Source organism: Rhea americana, unplaced genomic scaffold (genome assembly GCF_003343005.1).
Source record: "Rhea americana isolate MKP2758 unplaced genomic scaffold, rheAme1 scaffold_170, whole genome shotgun sequence".
NCBI lineage: Eukaryota > Metazoa > Chordata > Aves > Rheiformes > Rheidae > Rhea > Rhea americana.
Genome location: NW_028185817.1, coordinates 962,970 through 984,523, shown reverse-complemented (window position 1 = coordinate 984,523; position 21,554 = coordinate 962,970). Strand labels below are relative to the sequence as shown.

Below are 21,554 nucleotides of genomic sequence, written 5' to 3'. Positions count from 1 at the left end.
AAAAAAAAAAAAAAAAAAAAAAAAAAAAAAAACTTTTTGGCAAAGTTTGTGAGGTGTTTAATCAGGGTTGATGTTGATTCATTACGTTTTGTTTCATTATTTGGCCTCTGTCTGCTTCCTGGCTGGAATGATTCTTTCAGCATAGGAAACTAAATGTCATCCATGGTTAATTTTATAATACTGATGACTCGCAGGCCAACCCCTGAGAAGTCAAGGATATGAGGCTTCTATTTGCCAAAAGAAAAGGAAACTAAGTCTTGCTGTTACAAAATGTCCTATTACATCACACCAGTTCTCTTCAAAGAAAAGATCAGTGATACGCCAAAGAAAATAAGATCTATCAAGAAAATGTGTGGTATCCTCTTCTTTTTATAATATTTATTTATTTATTTATTTAGTATTTTTGTTTGTACTTCCTGAAGAAGGTGCTCCTTGTGTAGAGATTTAGAGTACATTGGGTGCAGAGTGGTGGTTGGAGGTTAGGGTCAACTTTGCTGTCCGCTCCGTGGATTTTACAGGCGATTTGCTCTTTGCTTTAAGAAGAGAAAGTGATATTGGAAAAAGTCAGCACTTTTAGATTAAAGCAAAGCACCCTTCACAAAGCCACAAACAAGAAGCAGGACAGAAAGTCCATGGCTTGTAGCTATCCTCGCACCTGCGGAAGAAGTTATAAGATATTCGCTCATCTTGCAGATTTCCAATGCTCCTTATAAGGCTGTTTTAAACACATACATTTATAAATTAATTAGCTCGCCAGGTTGGCTCTGGTGCCCATGAATGTCTTGGCATGCACTGCAAATGACAACACAAAGTATTTCAGTCCCAGGGAGGTTTGTCTGTATTGCTTTGCTTTTGTTTCTTGTCTTTTTTGAACACTGTAGCCCAGAAACCACATACCAAGAGGAACAAACACCTTCCACCTCAAAGCATTCTTTACAAAAATATTTCTAGAAGCRGGCAGGGACATCAGTGGCTGCTAACAAACAAGCCGTCTAGTGGCTACCTAGTATTTCCTTGGACAACAGAGGAGATGCTGGAAAGCAGCTGTGCTATTCACAAGGGGAAACAGAATGCCAAAAGGTTGGAACTGTATTTATTTTTGAGAAATTGCATTTTCCCAGATTTTTTTTTTTTCGTTCTAGAAACCTATGAAAGCAATAGTGTATATCATTATTTCTCAAAACACGGCATTATATTTGAAGTATGTTATCAGAATAAAAACATTCAGAACTAAGCTAATGAAATTGAAATGTTAGCACACCAAAGACATGAGTATTTAGATGTCTTACATACCAAGTCTTAGTGCTTGATAACTCCCTATAGCATAAAGAGTTACATTCAGAACTTGAAACATATTATTTAAGGTGAAAACTGTAAACTGAATTTGGTTATGCCATAAATAAAAACTCTAATTATACCAGGTTAATGCATGATTAATAGATGTTATGACTATGTGGTATATTTGAATAGAATGAGTATTATTGATGGTTATAGAAGTCAAATCTGTAACAGAACAATGTTGTTATACACTGTCAATAACAGTCTGGATTTTTAATAACTGATTATTTTTTAAAAATCTATCAATCATGTTTAAGTTACTTTTCTGAAGAACATAATATTAAATTGAATGCTGAATTCTATTGCAGCCCACAAAAGTTTGTGTATCTTCTCATCATAATGAAAGCAAAAAGAACTCAAGGCAAATGCTCATTTTGCTTTGAGTTTTCAGACATTTATCAGTAAAATATTCTTCTCTATCTGCTAACTATGTTTATCAGTGTAGCAAGAAGTATTTCAATTCCTGTCTTTTGTAAGTTTTCCCCTTCAGAAAGGGGATTAAACTAAATCCTAGCTCTCTGAATACTGCTTCCTTTTGTAAATACATAGTGTGAGACATTGCATATATAATATATAGAGTCTATGAGAGACTCTTAGTCCTCTGTAACACACCCAAGAGCTTCAGAGGTAACAGTTATATTTCAATTATCCATGTGTGAGCTGAATTTCTGTATGAATATTAACTTTTGAGTAGAACCGTGTCTTAAAGACACGACCGAGCTTTTCAAAGAAGCCTGAGGGAACTGTGTGCACAGKTCCTTCTAAATGTGGATGGGACAGAAGCCCGGTTTTCTCTTGCCCGTCCAGTAGTGCTAGCCAGCCCGTACTAAGCTACAGTAGTTTTCTGGGCTTCTCAAAGCACAGGTGTTAGGAAATTGAGCCTTCAAACAAGCACACATGCAAATTTGCTGAGACTTCTTCTGGTGGGTTGTTCTTATACAGGTAGTATTTCTGTGTTTGAGCCCACAGATCAAATTTAATTTCTGTTTTCAATTTTATCATGGCATGGCTTTATTCTCTCTTCTATATAAGACATAAAAATCTGTCGTTTGGCAGATCTTTATAAATGTTTTTCTTCCCCTGACAGAACTTAGGACCTTTTTTAGTGTTAGATTACTTTATGCTGTATTAAATTACTTTTATTCTTCTTATTTCTGCTTAAATATCTTCTCAATCAAATAAAATAATCTTGAGCAGTGTATTTCTCTTAAGAGCTCCTCAGAGATGCATTTCCTCTGAATGAAATATACAGAATACAAATAAGGATAAATACAAGAATCTCATGGATATTTTTTAAAATAGCTTTTTTTAACAATTAATGACATTGTAATTTAGGAATTTGAAAGCTGTGATATGTGGAAGAGAAACAGTATGATACAAAACAGATTTGACCTAAACGGTTTCACAGTGGAAAAAAAGTTGAACCATAATATTTGCAGGCAAAGCATTCTTTGGGATTTGTTTTGTTTTGCTTTCTTCAAAAATCCGTGGGCACCAAAGATAGGGGTCACAYATTGCATACACATGCTAACTTTTTTTTCTATGTCATTCAATCATTGTATAAATCCCCATCTCCTTCCAGTCATGTCACATGTTGTACAYGCATGCTTTTCTGTAATCAGTGAGTTTGTCTTTATCTTGAAAGGAATTTAGGTCAGTATATATACAGTAAGTGCAAGTTGAAGCAATAGGGAACGCATGAGAAAAGTTGGGGGAAGGACTGCTAAAACGGTTTCAGCCTCTCAGTGAAGAAAGAGGCTGTTAGGATTGTTGGAAATGGCTTTAGATATTACRGTGTGCACTGTGCTTTACATAGTCTCAGGAACTGAGTAGTGTATCCTAATGCCATTTCAGGGCCTTGTTTACTGCTTTTAAATAGTTTAGTTTGCAAAATGCTATCTAACCCAGACTGACGCGTTTTTAGTAATACCTCATCCTCAATAAAATTGGTATGCAACAAGTATGACTATTAGGTGCACTCTTATCTTTTCAGTGGTGCTTTATGAAATACAGTAAGAGTTTAAGTATACTCAGGTTTGCTTTTTTTCCAGATGCATGAAAGATTTTTTGTTGTACTCTCATGAACTCAGATTTCTCTTTAGTTTTTGAAAAGCTGCAAATGTAGAACAATAATATAGTAAAACTATGCTACCTCAAGCTGGCTACCCAAAGTAGCTATTTTAGATTTTTGCTGCTCTGTCTGTATTTGTTCATCTTCTACTATTCTGGTTTCCGTCTTAATAAAGGATCAGCTAAGAGAAATAGGTGAGCAATTTCCATTTTGACTGCAAATCTAGATTTCCCCAGAAATCACAGAGTGTTTAAAAGAGAAACTTATTTTAATTTTTTTCTACACGAAAACCAGAGGCAGATTTCTGATCAGAATTCAAATCCAAATATCTCCAAAATACAGAGTATCCGAATTCAGAATTTTTATGCAGATTTGCTTTTGCTGTGCAGTTCTGACCAGAASTTGAATAGTATCACTGGAACTGTGAGCACAGTGATGTAAGTACAAAACTGCCGATGTGGCTGTGGATTTGCTAAATCGATTATTCATTTCTCTGTCATTTCTAACATTATTTCCTAATTAACGTAGTGAGAGTTAAGAGAGATTTTATTGCAGGTCAAGAGTACTGAACAAAGCYGGACTATAATTGTGCTATCCTCGAAGGCAGTAACCTAGAAGAAGAATGGTAGTGTATATGCATATATCATTTCAACATTATTCGTCAAACTCTACCTCTTGTGTGGGTCAGGGATTCTCACTGTGGCCCTTCAGCCACTGGGATCTAGTTAAATTCTTGCTGTGAGAAGAGACGAGGTGAATGCCCATGTGTTGGTTTTTGTTCCTATCACTGACATGCATCAAAAACGGCAAATGTTGGTGAAATGTTTATTCTCTTTCCTTTTTGCTTTGCAAAAGGTATGTGAACGTGAGAGAAGTTTCTGTGTAACAGTTCCTGTGTAATAGTTCCTGCCATTAAACTCTTTGAAACTGTGATTTATTCAAATTGGGGTTTACTTAAATGCCAGGAGAGCTAAGAAAAGAAAACAATAGCAATAAATAATTGTGGTCTTATGGTCTTATTGCTTGAAATAATAAAATAATCTATGCTACAAATGCTGAGCCAGATTTCTTTACTGTATTCACCTAATGGCTAAACATAAATTTTATTCTGTTAATGAGATTAATTTTGTAGTGTCTCAGTATAAAATATTGCGTATCAGCAGAAGCTGTAAATTTTAAGTAAATCTATAATGGAGGTGATCAAAAAGCTAGTTAGGATGCCTGCATGATTATCATTCCTTGCTTCCACTAAAGTACTTATCAGAGAAAATTTGTATAAAAATACGTGGGGTTTGGGGAGGCAAGAAGAGAAAAGCTAATGCTGGTTTTGTGGTTTTGCCCATTCATTTTTCATGAATGGACAAAACAGCAGCTTATAAACTGAGCAGCTGCTTTAGGTCATACAGTTTTTGAACGTGCTATTTGTGAGAGAACCTTACATGCGTACGCATGTTGGTTAGCAAGCAGTTTGCATCTCCAAGGGTCTAGCATATTTTGCATACCTTGGGCTTGCTGATATCTGGATAGGCTACTGCACTGATTCTCAATACCTATCAGAGCTATTAAACCATGAATACTGCATTCTTAAAGTTTTGCTTGAGSTGAATAGTCTATTATCCTACAGAGTGAATTTGTGAAATGTACAGCACTGCTTTAATATTTTATTCATTGTGTAAGTTTAGTGAGGGTATCCTTGTGTTCCCTTTAAATACTAAGCCAGTGATCACAAGAAAAAACTAATGTCAGAGCAGAGTCCTGGGTTTGTGCTGACCATTATAGGAAAAATACAGCTAGTCACACTACAGTCCATCCTGGATTCTCTGTATGTATTGCATGATGCTGAACAATCTCTAAATATACCTCAGGTGAAGGGGTTCTTTCTGTGCTTGTGCTGAATACTAAGTAATTTCATTATATTATTGATTTCTGAAATCACAGAGGTATGACAAATTTGGCAGTTTTGCTTTTCAGAACTTACTTATGCTGACATTTTCTTCCACCTTTCAAGTGCCTGGCTTGCTGTTCTGCAACAGTCAGTTTTGCTCCTTAGTGTTAGACTTGAAATAGCCGTATTGTCAAGCCCAGTTAAAACCACAAGGAATCATAATTTTGCATGATTTCCATGTAAAATAAGTAAAAGATCATGAAATATTGCTGTAATTTTGTTGGGGAAATTAAAGAATCAGATTTGTTGAAAGGCCTTTGCAGGTTTGAGTCTGTAAAGATAGGTGAAAACAAGTAGGGTTGTTTTTATTTCAAATTTGATCTGAATATACCTCACACAGGTTTGAAATAAATACATTTTTTCTGTCTGGCCTACCAATTGTTATCTTTATTTAACATTCTTCTGAATTGTGGAAGTCATAATTGCATATACCTCTTCTATACAGCTAGAATATGTACACACATTCGGAAAGAAAATTTTCCTTTAATAAGTATAGGTCCCCCTTTTCCTCCTCAGAGGAGTTGCTTCTAATACCTATGTTAAGGACCAATCATTTCTGTTAAATCTTGGGGAAATAAACAATAAAGGGGGAGAAGTGGATATCATATTCAAGCCTTCTAATGTAGGTATTTTAACTGAGGCTTCCAGTCTGTCGTTCTCCACTGGCTGTACACTTCTATCAGACTTCTATCAGCCTTAAACAGGGCAAACTGCTCATCACTGTCTTGGGTGAGTGTACCACAGAGGGCAAATAAATTTATTGTGCATGCCACATAAAATAGTCAAAATTTCTAATTATTTTAATGTTTTGCAAGAGCAGCTGAAGCAGTAGATAAATTGATAGAAACTTAGACTAGACTATATATTGAGTTGCTGTGAAGTTTACTCAGACTTTGTGTCCAATGTGTAGCTCTGCTTGTCTGCTATGTATTCCTTTTTGCTAGCGATGCCCAAAAGAGCTGGCGAGGAAGAAGAATGGAATCCTAGTTATTCCCTAGCTTTCGCTGGGAAAGGCGCCTGGGCAAATAGAGCATGAAAGAAAAAAACAGTGCTCCAAGCTCTGTGCAGAGGACAGACCTGTGTGAAAGGTTAGTGTCACTGTAACTCCTGGAGCTCTTTCTGGGTTGGGGCTGGTCACAGCCTTTAACTTGCTCCTAGCTATGCCTAAGGCAATATATGCAAAATAAGATGGAAACACTTGTGAGAAGGACCTGAGGAAACTTCAAACATAGGCAATGTGTAGTAAAATGATATTTGATTTCAAGCAATGGTCCAGAAAAAGTCACAATAAATCTATGAAAGGACAGTAGATAAAAGTGCGAAGAGAAAAAGAAGGAAAAAAATTTTTAGCCAAAGCAGATAATGCAGATGAGTGGAATTTTGAATGACTTATGCAATTTCACAATGCCGAGGAGAGAGAAAGAAAGAGAGTTATCTGTACACTAGTGTGACCAGAAGTGGGGTTTTATATTCTGGCTGTTTTCTACATATTCCGTTACCTCAGCCCGTGCCCAAGGCCATATTTAAGTCTTGTTCTACCTCTATAACATATCTCTGAGCCACTCTTCTCTTTTTAATATTCAAGCAGTGTTCTTGTTCATCTGTCATTATGTAACTGCAAACAGGCTTCCTACTTGGGCCACCAGTCTTCTGCACTCCCTGCCCCAGCATTCACTGTGAAGAAGCTAAAATAATCCTTTATGTCAGACAAACTGACCATGTCATCCTTTTAGCTTGGAATGGTAGAAGGGAGGGTGGAAATCCTAAAACATCTAGCTGAAGTGGGAGATGCATCAATGTTTCTAGATTTTCATACTTTTCTGATGAGAAGAGCCAAAAATATGCTGTTGAATTCAAACACATGGCTTTGGGAAAATGAACTGGATAATCTAATTGCCTTAGTTTACCTGTAGTTTAATTTTTATTTATTGTCTTTCTCTCATCTCCTTTATCCTGCAATTCACAGTTCCCATTCCCATTAACGCGGTTCCTTCTGTTTTAATATTTAACTTTATTTAAATTGCGTTAATAAATAACAGAGGATTAAATTGACATAGTAGTACTTTGGTTTTGGTGTTTTACTTTCTCTAGCAGTTATCCTAAGTTTTTTTCAAATGCTTCTCAGAAACTAATCTAAGTTGTTTTGGCCTGAAAGTGAGTCTAGGAATCTGGACAGATTATCCCATGAAAAATTCAGTTTCTGAAATTTCAGTTTCCTTAACATTTTTCACATGAGAGTCTTAAACAAGTTGAGAGAAGTAAATTAGCATTAGATTAGATAAGTGTTTGGTGAAATGAGGTGCAGATGAATTGCCTCTGATGTGCAACTGTGACACAGCGTGGAGTGTGTCAGAGTCAAAATGATTTTTGAACCCAAGACACACAGTTTTCATCTTTAGATATATCTAGAAGCATGTTCCTCCTTCTAGCAGCTTAAACCTTTTTTTTTAGTGCTCAGCTGCCTCTAATTTCATGCTTTCAGCCATGGAGTAGATTCTTGAAGTCTCTGAACTGTTCAGTGCCTGTACGACTATAAGTATTTCCATTGCTATTTTGTGGATTTTCTTGTCTCGAGACAAGAACGTTATTGATTATTCTTCAGAGAATGACATTCTGTTTGTAGCTCTCAGTCACAAATGTTCAGGCATCAGCCACTTGTAGTGGATATGCTAATTCTCTCTGTTTAGTATTTCAACCTGTAATTATTTTACACTTAATGTCTCTTCACATATATAAGTAATCCATTGACTTCAGCTGTTTCTATTTCAGTGAGGGAGTACTTTTGGGGAAAGGAGATGCAAGCAGAGGTGCCTGCACATTTGTGGAACACCAGTGTTAGCTATTTGAATTAGTGTGAGAAGCAACCTGAAGTGCCCATTGCAGCAGTTAAAATGAAGAGGAGGGGTAAGCTCAAACAAATGCAAGGCCTAATTTGGTTAATTGGTGGTGTTAATCCTATTGTTTGAGAACCATTGGCAGCATATTTTATGGCTGCTCTTATCAACACTGAACACCTTTCTGCCTTGTTCTACACCATAAAACTATAGGTATAAAATGTCTTAGACGTTTTTTTAATGCATGACAGAAAAATGAATAAACTGGTGTACTCCTGTTTATCTGTGTGAAATGGCTGATTCTAAAGTAAATGTGAGCTTTTGTGGCTGACCTGTGGTAATCCATCCTCATCCCTTTACTTGTATGTAGTTGTGCCCCAATTGGAATGAAGGTGGTAATTTATGCTGTTAAGCAAAATTCTTCTTAAATTGTTTTTTTTTTGTTAGTACCTCTCTTCTAAACGTAGCTCCATCCAAAAATTGCTCAGTATTTTTGTAATACAAATAAATATATATATTTCATATATTCAGCATTGCACTAAAGCTGGTAACAGTACCATTTCTGAAAGATACGTTAAAATTACTTACAAGAAGTAAGTTTTATTTGAAGAAAAATATAATTGAACTCATCTCTTGCTTCTCCAGTGCTTTTCACATCCTGTTCGCCTTTTCATCTGTTACAAAAAGCCTTAAGTAGGATGGCCCTTAATATTACTCTATCATCAACAGCACTGTCATACCAAGAAAAACATATACAAAGAGGCTTACTGTAACCCAAGCAGAAGGAAAATTATCATTCTTCATAAATATTTCAGCATGAGATATTCAATCCCTTTGCTCACTTTTCACACCTGACACTGTTTAGGCTTGTGTTTGACATACAGTCGACCTGATCTCCTTCTATTTATATCATTCCCAGTAAGAGCTATTTTCATGGAATTCCGCTAAGCTCCCATTTATCTGTACCCATCTGACTAATCAATCTGTTTTCTTCAGTCTGATTCCTGGATTGTAAGTGTTTTGAGGCAGGGACCGTTCTTCTAATCCTTTGTTTGCCTGATGGATAATGGGGTTGTTATAGAGATTAGAAGGATGCCTCTGCCTAACAGCACATACCTCAGTCCAGGGGCTGTGACTCATGCGCTCTTAATGGTTTTAGCTGGAGCAGTTTAAGAGGAGAGTGCCTCCATCTTTCTACCTCCCCCTCTTCTGGAAACTAGACCCCCCATGGTAGGAGTGACAGAGGCAAACGTGTGCCACCTCTACATCGGTTTCATTAAACAACACGATGTTTTAGTTTAACGTCTAACTTAATTAATACTCAAGACTGTGAACTGGAACAACTGAGGAGTTGGCACCCGTTTGCTTCCCCCAGCCTTCTTTGACTGACCCAGGGCAAGGCAAAGACTTCAGAGCAGCAATGTCTTAAACTGTAGGCGCTAACTTAAAGGTTCACAAGTCATAACCTTCAGCCTTGCTTTTACTGTGATACAAATAAAGACGTGCAACTTGCTATCACCACTACAACTACTGTGCACTTGTTCAAAAATTATGGATTTTTAGAAGGAAGCTTGAAGAAATTGTGCTGAATCCTGTATTAATTTCATCTTCTTCATCTTCTGAATTTTTGAATTTTTCTTTTATTTCAGATTTTTTTTTTTACCGTTTTCTTCCAAATTCTGAGATGTAGGAGCAATCATAGTCATGAAATGTTGCTCTTCATTATTCAAATACTCCTTGGGTATAGGACAGTTGCTGATTAATGCATAATGTATTCATATGAAGGATTAAACACAAGATTAAATAATAWATTTGAGCTGTCATTTTGTCAGGTAAGAATTTCAGACAGACACGATGCTGTGTAGCCATATTCTTCAGCAGAATCGATCAATATTATTTTACTGACGGGTTTTGCACCATCTGAAAGTTTAGCTCTCTGTGAGATAGCCAGTTCTTGACTTCATATTTTTTTTCATTTTTTGACAAAATACCTTATCCATTTAACACTTCATTCAGTCTCACAGGATGAATTGGAGAAAGTGAGTACACCACAGCACCACAGCCCTATAGTCATGTATAACAGGGGTTTCATTCTCTTTCCCCTTCTTTATTTTGTCAATAGATATGGCTCTTTTGTGGTGGCTGTGATTTGGTGGCCAGCAACCTCCCTCAGTGTCACTGGCAACGCTGGTAGCTGAGGGAATAACAGCGGTAGAAATATCACTGGAAGCTGAAGCAAGGTTGTGATTTACAGTCTGCATTTTTGTTGCTATTGATGAACAAACAGATCCTATGTGTGAAGGGCTGGAAATGGTGGCTGTGACAGTTAGCATTCATCTTTTTTATTATTTTCAGTACATTAGACAGCTTTGTTCCAAGACAGTAGCATTTATCAGTGGGTGGAGGACAAATTTCAGTGAGGTGGATCAGACTGCAACACCCATAAACAAACAGGATAGCAAATTGCACCACCAAAAAGTATGACATGAACTTCCTTATGATAAGATAAAATGTAGGAGCTGGGACAGAGTCTCGTCTTCACAAAGCCGAGGGAAAGATCATCAGCTGTTCTTCAGAATGACATCCAGTTTTAGCATCAGGAAAGCAGGATTAATTTATTATTACGCTAGATGTAAAAAAGGTTATATGCCTGGAATATCTCTAAAGCTTGTGAATTATTTAGTGAAATCAAAAATTCCTGTTCAGAGAATAAGCAAATACTAAGAGCATTGAGCTTTCTAGCTAGTCTGGGCTGAGATTTCAAAGAGAAACACTAGAAGAAAGTCCATCAAAATGAAAGGAAAAAAACACACTCAAAAAACAAAGGAACAAAACAATCCCCCAGCCCTGAATCTGAATGAGTTGAAAATAGTAGGGTTTTTTTTTTCCCTTCCTTTCATTCTATTYGCAGACAGCTTTGCTGTTCTAAGCTTCCTCAGATGGTACGAGCTGGGTAAAGCTTAGATTCTTCTTATGATTCACCCTCACTTTATGAGTTGGGAGAGAATTCATTCTTATCCTCATGCTTGAGCCAAATTTTCTGCTATTGTAAATAAATGCTATTCTTTTGGCTTCRGTGGAGCTGTATCCGTTCCAACCAGCAGATAATTCAAGCCATTCTTTTAAAATGTGAAAGATTTTTGGAAGAAAGTAATACACCATAGGCAGGAGGCTTCTTCCTGCCTCCTATCTGAAACAAGCAAAAATGTCCTCTGCTTCGTTGTATATGCATCAAGTAACACAGGAGTTTCAGTCTGCAGCAAGGAAATCTCRTCAGTTATTTCAAGAGCAGGCCCTGTCGCATATGCTGCAATCTCTGATGACCCAGTGCAAGCTGCCTGATTGTGCAGCAATGTACAGCAATTTGAGTTARCTGAGGAACAGCTCGTAAACAGCTTTTTTTTTCTTCTCTTCCTTTTTTTCTTTTCCATCTTTTCTAAGTATGTGGCCCATCTGCGATCTTTCCAGTGGTTAATTACCAAAAGAAAGTTGTATTAGGCACATCATGTCATTGTAACTGTGATTCCTCTGTTCAGTGATTTCTGTGGGGCCCTCTACCACAATTTATTTGTCAGTTTTGTTCTGAAGATGAAGTGACTCTAAAAGGTATGAACCTTTTAACCTTTAAACAACTAAAAGAAAAGGAAGAGATGAGGTTAAGTGCATACATAGCAAGGGGAGATGAATAACCAAATATATTGGTAAGAATACTAACAGAATAGAAAAGATCTGAATATACATGTGTGTAGATAAACAATAGTGTAGATGGAGAAAGGGTGAGGTAAGTTTCTTTCACTTTGAATATATAGTTCTTGCTGTTGTCCTCACTGTTTCTGGATTGATTACGTGGGAGCTAGATATCTGGTGCAGCATCCAAAGACAGTTTTCCATGTTTTCATACACAGAATCTGTACGTTATTTGAAAAAAGCAGCTGTTCAGCAGCAGTCCAGGTTGTGTCTGTCTAATAAAAAAGGAAATCTGCCAGGGAATCACCTTTCCATTAGTAGACTGGTTCTGATGTGCCTAACCTGCTTTCTGAAATTCCCTCTTACCCTTGATTGTGGTTTTCTAAAGATAAGAAGGTTTCTTTACAAGCACCAGAGGTATGGATTATACAGCGAAGATGCCCTRTATGCATTTGTGGAGGTCAGAATCCATGACTGTCTCAACAAATGTTAGAAGACCATCATTTTCTTCTAGAGTTCAGCTTTTGTGCTTAACCATGGGCACAGTTAAGAATGCAAATAGTCTCTCTGATTTCAAGGAGAATATCTTTGAAACTAAGCATGCCCAGAGCTCATTTTGGCCTGAGCACGTGGGATCGAACAGTTGCTCAAATTCTTAGAACAACAGAAATGCACACATATCATTTGGGGAGTGCTTCCTCCTCTCAGTTTCTGAATTTGTTTTTATGAGAGGAAGAGAAATTTAACAATTCTGTAATATCAGTGAAGGGCAATGCCAGTAAGGGATTGCTACAAAAAAGGGGATAAAAAACAGTAGATACCATCTTGCATGATTTATGGATTCTGTTCTTAACTTGTGATGACAGAACTCCAGCTCCACTGCAAGTGCTTATTTTATTACTAAATTCAGTTGAACTAAGTACTAGAAGTGGGAATTTAAATGTATACATTTGTTTCTATCATTAAGTATATGCATGAAAGAAATTAAGTATGTTTTTTGAAAGAAACCTGAGGTATTGGCAAGTTTATTCTCCTTTGGAAATCRTGACCTAAAAAATGTTTTTAGCACCAGTTATGACCTCCTTGTTTTGCCAGTCAAGTTATTTGGAGTAGAGTAGCACTTCTCAGAAGATCCTTACAGCTTTAAGGTCAACAACTAACTGGCTAATATGGCTACATGAATTAATGTGGTTATAATTTATTGCATTGTATCAGAGGAGCTAAAAAATAAAAAGGAGTTGATCCGTTTCAGGAAAAGAGAAGTAAAGTCAAGTTTCAGATAAGAAATAAAGATTGTAATGTATACAGGTGTAAAATGGAATATTCTTTGAATCATCTTTTTACAAGAATTTCTGAGAACTGCTGCTGAGTAGGAGTTAGAACAGGAAGGACAACACTCATTTTGCTTTTGCTTTCATRGAGTCTTAAACGGACACTTGGCTTTTTGCAGTGCAGCAATTGCAGTGACAGTTGGTGCCTCCTATCCTTGTGGGCACTCAGCTTCTGAAAATGTAGTTTCAAAAACCAATCTTTCTCTTAGTGAAGTAAATGGTAATGTCGGCTGTCCCCTTGGTGGAGGTTAGAGCCTCCAGAACTTCTTGTGCCTTGGCTTTAATAGATGTACCAAAAAAGAAAAAAAAAAAAAAAAGAAAGAAAGAAATTGATATATATCTGAGAACATTCCAAATTGGACATAAAAAATGTACTTGTAGTAGGTTGAGAATAATGAAATCCTGAATTCTATAGATAAAATAAAGGCTGGAAGGAATTTCATTTGTTTATCAGTATCAGCAGACTCAAGAAATACATTTTTGTCCTCTTCTTTTGCATTCATGCTTGGTGATCAGGTTGTTGATGTGGTTTATGCTTCCAAGAATCCAGATTGTTCTGGAGAGTAAAGACCTTCTTCTCCTTCATGCTGCTTTTCAAGTCACTTGCTGCAACTCTGCCATCATTAGAGGAACAGTTTCGGCGTGTAGTTAGGTCAATGGTTGAATTTGTTGCTTCAGGAAGGAACAAAAGGTTGCTAGAAATCTGTGTGTAAGGCGTCAGAAATTGGGCCTCACGTCACTTCCTCGTTTGCAGCAATTCCCTCTTGACTTCTCTGAGCCTGATCTGCCTGAGTCTGGAAAGCAACTGATGGTTTTGAATGCTTTATCAGAGCCTTGGCRGAGCAGGAGGAGTTTGGGGGACATGCACATTCACCTGAACTGAATTCATTTTGGCACTTAGACCCCAGTTAATTGAAACATTGCCTAGAGTTACAGGACCCTATGGTAACTCCGTGCTTTTACCTTTGGACTAAGATATGTTGTTATGAATTATGCAGGAAAAAAAAAAGTCTATCACTCCACCTACATACGACATTTTCTGAATATATGCAGATTATCCTGTCATATTATTCAGATTCCTGTTATGCCGTGAGGGCTTACTTCATTTACTGCAGCCCATGAATATGAAATGGAAGGGTCAAGGTGTGTTAGCTCTGACTTTTGCTTTCCTGACTTCTCTGAATTTGAAGTAGACCTTTAAAGCTTCTCATTATCTAAAGACTATTTGGGGGAGATATTTATCTTTTTTTCTTTCTTTATTGAATCTCCATTACTCTCATGATAATACATGGGGCTTTTTGATACTCATTTTTTTCAGAGTTGCACAAAATGGACCTCATATTCCGTTAATTTGCAAACCTTGGCTGTGTAGCCCCTTGACAGTTATCATAAATATTCTCCCTTTTGAGTGAGAGAATGGCAGAAATAGCTGTTCAGTTTGCAAATGCTGATGCTTCAAAATGGCAGTGACTGTCAACTGCTTTTCTAGAGCTGCCTAATAAAAAGGTATTGATAACATAACTGGAATTATGCAGAATTCTGCAGAATGCTTCAGCATGGACTAGATTAATAGTGTTACCTACCTTCCAAATATAACTTTTGAGGATAAAATATTCATATCATCAATATACATATCTTTGTAGCTGAGTTCTTCAGAAACAGCTGAATGCTGCAATAGTTTCTCAGTGTCATGTTTCCCTCTGCTGTAAAAAATATTTTGTAATAATCTGTGAACATGGCAGGAAAATTTATTGCCTGCCAGTAACTGTACACTCTCTCTCTAATGTTGGCAGATATTTGACATAGTTACCTATGGTTAATACTACTTCTCTCTTCAAACAGTATTGCTGAAGTCAATGTATTGCTCACCGTGAATAAACACATTATAGTCACTCATTATGTCTTTCAAACACAAACATCTAGGTAATAATGCTAATTTTGTATTAAACCCTGTTTCTGTGTTCTAGGTTGGATGGATATGTTTCTTGCATGTAATGTAATCACATAGCAGTCTCATGCATGCAAGTATAGTTTGCACAGTGTTTAAGAAGAAAGGGATTTCCCTTTGAAAATATAAGGAAGGTGCCTTGATTAGATATCATCTGACAAAAAATTACTCATAGCATTCCTGCCTATCTTTGCAATCTCCTCTCTGCTTTTCTGATGTCTCATAACTGATGCGTCTCCTTCTTTAGTTGAAACTGCTCCTCAARGTTACTTAGAGCTAAACCCAACCCACCACCACCACCACCACTGCCCTGTACTTCTGTGGGTAGTTTTATCTGTGTAGACTGAGTGTGAAATGGAGGTAAAATCAAAATCAGACTACAGCCGGAAAATCAGACCTAGGTTTTTCTCAAGAAAAGAAAAAATAAGTCTTTGTTCTCAAAAGTTACACTATTCCTCAAGAAAAATATCACCAGTAATTACTGTGTAGCAAGTGACTGTTAAACTGGAATTAAACCTCGTGTGCTTTCCTGGTATAATCTTTGTTTCTTCAGCAGGTGTGTTTCAGCTCTGGTGGATGCAGCATTAATTTGTGTTCCATCAGCAAACAAACGAAATAAACTGTGTTTTAATACATTTAATTTTTAAATTCTTTATGATTGGGTTTGTCTGTACTTGATTTACTGTAATCTTTGCTTGGGTGAAAAATGGAGATGAAGTCTTTTATGATCTTTAAAGAGACTTTTCCATGTTATAACCCACTAATTCACAAATAACAAATGCCCAATAATCAGGCAAGACATAGGTTGGACCAAAGGCGTAAACAATATTATAAATTCAATTATATATCCAAGTGATTTAATGGATTAGCTGGTGTATGCACACTTTGGCCCCAGTTCAGTGTAATCTCTACTTGTTCTCAAGCTTGTGACTRGTTTAACTGATTTCACATAGAACTAACCAGAAAGCAGTTTTCATTTTTATGGGCAAGTCTATGTATGAGTCAAATGGAAAATAAGAGCTTTATATGTTTCTGTGAAAGGACAGTGATTGTAAAATGATTATTTTAAATCAATTGGAACACTTCCCTTCCTCTAACAGACAGCTCAAACATTTTTCAGAAGAGCTAAAAAATAAACTGGCCCCATTTCAGGGAAAGAGAACTAAATGCAAGTTTTAGATAATAATTCGAATAAAAAGATCTTAACATATACAGAGGTAAAATGGTGATAATTTGTGCATCATTTTTTATAATAGCAATAACAATAATTTTCATATGAATGATCAGATTGTTCCAGTCTGTAAATGGAATATATTAGCAACAAATTTATTTTTTTTAATTTACCTGTAAGACACAAAGGGATTTAACAATAAGTATACTAAGAATTTTTTGTATTYCCAATTTTAGTTTTGGTGACATGGCATTTGCCAGCATAAAAAATGAAGAATCAGAACAAACTGTGTTAGGTTTCACTATGTGTTTTAAGCTAGGCAATGACTACCTATCTTGCTAAGATGGGACTTTGGTATAAACAGAAATAACCCRGAAATGCTTTAACTTGCACAACTTATTTTCCAGAAAAATTTTGATCATTTACAAAGTGTGTAATTTCTTTATCCTGTCCATCTCACTACTGCCATCATACAGTGGTGAACAGTCTCACCTCCTGTAGATCCATGTACCTTTGCATAACTGTAGAATTTACTCTATCGAGGTAGCAAATGCAAAGATAAGCAATATAGGTCATTTATACAATGATCTATGAAATTTTCCAAACACAGGTGTAGTAGTCTATTTCTTTGCGGCAAACAGTTGAGGCATTGCCATTTTAGCACTTGATTCAAAATGTATGGTCACACCACTAAAGATGAAAAATGTGCATTCTCTGTGAAACTCTTCCTAAAGCCTACATAAGAGAAAAAATTGTTGAAAACCCCTTAAAAAAGTGCATATCTGTGGTCTGCTTAGGCATTTAGAAGTCCAATTCCTTTTGAAGATAGGACTGATACTAAAAGTAGGTTCATTTAATCTAATGTTACAGGTATAAAAGTTAGGTGACTGAACTAAATTAATCTGGGAAGAGACATTACCTGATGGGTGTTTCGTTTCATTTATCACGCACAGCCGTCTTAAAATGGATGAATCATTCACTTGACATGCCCCTCTCTCTCTACTGATTACAGGGAACGCTAAATTTAGATTAAAGACCCAACCTTAGATGGATAAAGCCAGATGCGATGAGTGCCACATACAAGAATTTAATTTTTTTTTTTTTTTTTGTTTCTTTTACTCAAAAGCTTATTTTTTGTCTCTTAGGAGGTAAAGAGATGCCAGGAAGGACTGGGCCAGGAAGGAGGAGGAATAAATGAGCATCACAATCTTCCTAGTCATAGCTCCTGTTTATCTTGTTGAATTATCCTCCTTTTACATGCTGGTAAGCAATCAAATGAAATGCTCAAAATGCTTTACCATACCTGATTGTGGACTTTGTTTGGGGATTTTGGCTGCTGCTTCAGGGCTGGAGGTGGCACGCACACGCTGATTGGCAGAGTTGTGGATGCTACTTGGAACAACTGCTGAGATGTTTTTGCGAGGTTTCATGTCTTGCAACCACATTGGAGATGCCTCAAAGGCTTGCATTCGCCGAGAGTGGCTGTTAGCATTGACTTTGAGAAATGCCTGGGCCTTGTATTCCTGAAGGTCTCCGTAGTTGGCATCTGTCACCCTGCACTCATACAAGCCTTCATCCTTTTTTCTCACTTTTGAAATCTGCAGCTTGTGGGAGATGTCATTCCCTTGTACTTTCACTGTCTGCAAATTTTCCAAGAACAAAAAACAAGATATCAGCTATTATAATTCTTTCTCTGGGAAGACTCTACTGATGTAGARCCTATCCAGAGAAGACCAAATGCCAAATTAATCAGTGGTGTGATTATGCTTACTGCAGGGAAGTTACGTCAGGGATAGGTTTGACTATTCGCTTCTATAAGGATATTTGATGTCTTCTTTCCCAAACTGTTCAGATGGTACGGTCTGAAATGTCAATTGGCCTCAGACAAACAACCCAAACTACCTTGCTCATTCCAATTAATTGCTTAAGATCRTGAACATTTTTAATGAGCGCTCTTATATAAACTTAGTATCTATGCATTTCTTCAGTTAAACCTTTCCAGTTAGTTTTGCTTTATTGAATAATTCAGCTTTTGAACCACTGTATTAACAACTTCGAGATGTTTGCCAATATTTAAACTTCTTTAACAATTTATTAGATTAGCTTGTACTCCTCACTGTATTAAAATTGCATATTTATCAGTCAATTTGTCTCCTTCAGGTGTATCCGAACATTTGGTATTTTTTGTTTGTTAACTACAACAAGACATCTTGGGTAAGGTAGTTCCTTTCATCTCATTTATATAAGTGTGTACTTATTAGAAGTCGTGTATCATTTCTATGATTTGAGAATACAAAGCAACTCATATCCAAGATCATTTTAAAAGTTGTCAGCTAAAATCAGACTCCTGATTTATCTTTAGTTGCTTTTAATATCTGAGGGTAATGTAACATATTTTTGTCTCGCATAATTAAAACACACATGAGTAAATTATGCATCCAGAAATGTCTGATAGGTATTAAGAGACATTAGGGAAGGTAACAGATTCCTTTCTGTGTGTTGATTACTTTAGGGAATTTATATTTAATTAATTGTCTTTGTATCTAGATTAATATCTCTTGCCTCACAGGAAGCCAGTGCAAGGGGACTCAGTGGGACAGAAAGCTGAAGTTTTGAAGAACTCTAGAATCTGCTTTAATTCCACCATTGTGTAAATGTAGATGCAAAAGTTACTTTGTATTTTATAARTGACAGGCAGTGAGGAAACATCAGAGTAATGGATATATGGCAGATCACAAAAATGGAGAACTGTTACACTGAAACTAGGTGCATGTTATTGATGATTATTCAACACATTGCTTCTGGTAGCTTGGCACACTATAGTCACCAATGTTGGCAAAGCAGTTATTCTGCCTGCTTGATAAATTAAAGAGCAATATTTGTGAATATATTACTCTCTAAGGTAGTGGATAGACTTTACAACCTATAGTGTTATTTCCAGCCCTGAATTTATACTTGGCATACTGAGTTGAAAATATGGATGGCATGCTTTCAGGCATAACATATGCAATATTAATTACYTAGAAAGTACTGGATAGTTATTTAAACTATATTCAATAATAATAGATCTCTACTGAACAGCTTATACTCAAGCAAGAGGATTAAAGAAGTTATATATGAGCCATCTGAATGGAAAGAGWTCTGTAGGTCATATTCTACCTTCATTTGCCCCATACGTTTATCTGGAAAGTTAGCAGTATTGCACAGCACTCAGCAGAATTTGTTTGGGGGTCTRCATTTAAAATTCAAAAATGATTGCAGACAGCATATAAGCATGGTTTAAATTTATAACTAATTATCATTTAAAAGCAATAGATGTGGTGTATTTCAGCACAGTTTAAAAATCCAATTCCCATATTTCATCATTTCTTGATAAGAATTTACCAAATKCACTTAAAAGCTTATTCTCCTCTTCATGAAGATAATTACCATTAATATTAACAGAGATTCTTTGTATGCCTCCAAGAAAAAAGGCTACTTTTACAGAAATTATATTTAGACTGTCAACCTAATGTTGACTTTTTTATTGCAAATATAATGTGTCTTACATGAGCTTATGGGAACACTATAAATGCCCCATCATGAATAATYAGCAAATATAATGAGAGAAAGAGAGATTTTTAACTTGAAAGATGGGACAAGCTTTACAGCCCATACTGTATCAAAGATCTTATGGATTGCTATGGGAATTTTGAATGAGCTAGCACTGATAAAGAATAAATTTGCTGCTAGCAGTGTGCCTAGTGGATTTTTTTCCAAAGGCCAAATCTGGTCCTCCTTTGTAAGGTGRTCTGCAAATGTAGCTGGAGATGTGGTCCATGACGCAAACGGTTTGTGATGTAGGGTGAGTAGTATCATGGGAAGTATTAGTGTGGTCAAAATATGTATAATTCTGATTATAAYATGCATCTATTTTAATTTATAAATGCCCTTCAGCTATACCTAACTGCACTTAGACCTATTTTTAATTACTTGATTAATTTTTTGTAGGCATCGAAGAGAGGAGTGAGGTATTAAAATGCTTGTATCTGTCGCTATTTTAAGCTTTGCTGATAGTTAAAGCCTTAGATATTACTGAAAGACATTTCCTGAGGGATTGTGTCTGCAGGAAAAAAACCCTGTAGAGCTATAGAAAATGCTCGGTCTGCAGTGTCTGTTACGTATCTGTTTCCGCTGCAGTGAACATTACACCACGACCCCACTTCCATATGTTTCTTGGGATGCTGAGGGAGCAGGGTCTGAGCTCTTCTGATGTTGGGGCTGTTGCTTTGCCTGGCTTGGGTTATGGATCTGCAAGGGGAGAAGGCCCTTGTCTCCTTTCCCTGGACAAGGGCTGGAACAATGTTGCTTACAACTTKGAGAAGATGTTTTGGTTTGGTCTCCAAATGGCAGATAGTTAACTCTGGTATCAGAAGCCCATTTTCCTCAGGAGAGTCCTTAGCGAAGAACAGAGATTACTCCCAACAGMGTGGTCTTGTCCAAAGATTTTTCAACCTACAGAAAGGGTTTCTTTCTACCAGTGGGCGTGAAGTGATGAAAACACCTATTTAAGTAGCTCTCCACCACACTGAAATGAAGTGCAGCTTTAAAGCCTAATCTCAGCCTTAAGACCAACTTTGGAAGGCTCAGGCAGACTCAGCAGTTGCCCAGGGTAAATGGAGACAAGAGCTAGAAGGATGGCTCTGGTTGGTGGAGGACCCGCAAGCTCACCCTGCAGGCTTTATTCTGCTTGCTGATGCCTCCATCCTCTGGGATCCCCAGAGGTGCAGGCTCTGTGGGCAAGGACTATCCTGCCACCCGCTCCTCCGGGTGGGGCAGCGGGGGGAGGGAGGGGCAGTGGGCTTTCAGCATTTCAGTGTTCGTAAAGCATATGCAAAGAGGAGGCAGGGATGGGGGGCAGCCTCGCTGCACCCCTGGGCTGCCTGCCCCGAGGAGGTCGCGGCTGCAGGCAAGAAGAGGGCTCCTCTCTTTCTCGCCCTCCCCGTCCTTCTCCGGCGGCCCAAGAAGGCTGCGGCGACGCTCTGCCGCGCGGCGCGGCCGCGGCTCCCCGCGGGTGGTGGTGGTGCTGGTAGTGGGGACACTTACACTTATCTTGGTGCCGTCGCTGTCCAAGTCCCGCTCGGGCAAGAGCTCCACCTGCGGGGAGAGGAGACGGCCGTGGGTCGCCGCGGAGCCGCCGCGGAGCCCGGGCCGTCGGGCGGGGAGCGGCACGGCACGGCGCGGCACGGC

General features: G+C 37.5%; 1 protein-coding gene across 1 annotated transcript in view; it reads right to left on the bottom strand.

Moving 5' to 3' along the window:
• Window positions 1–444: 444 nt before the first annotated feature.
• Window positions 445–21,554, bottom strand: part of VSTM2A (V-set and transmembrane domain containing 2A) — a 24,508-nt gene continuing 3,398 nt past the window's right edge. Inside the window, exons 3-5 of the mRNA XM_085300999.1 lie at window positions 21,411–21,461; window positions 17,629–17,965; window positions 445–533 (exon numbers count right to left, since the gene is read on the bottom strand). Of these exons, the coding sequence (XP_085157125.1) occupies window positions 445–533; window positions 17,629–17,965; window positions 21,411–21,461 (477 nt within the window). The remainder of the gene's footprint in view (window positions 534–17,628; window positions 17,966–21,410; window positions 21,462–21,554) is intronic.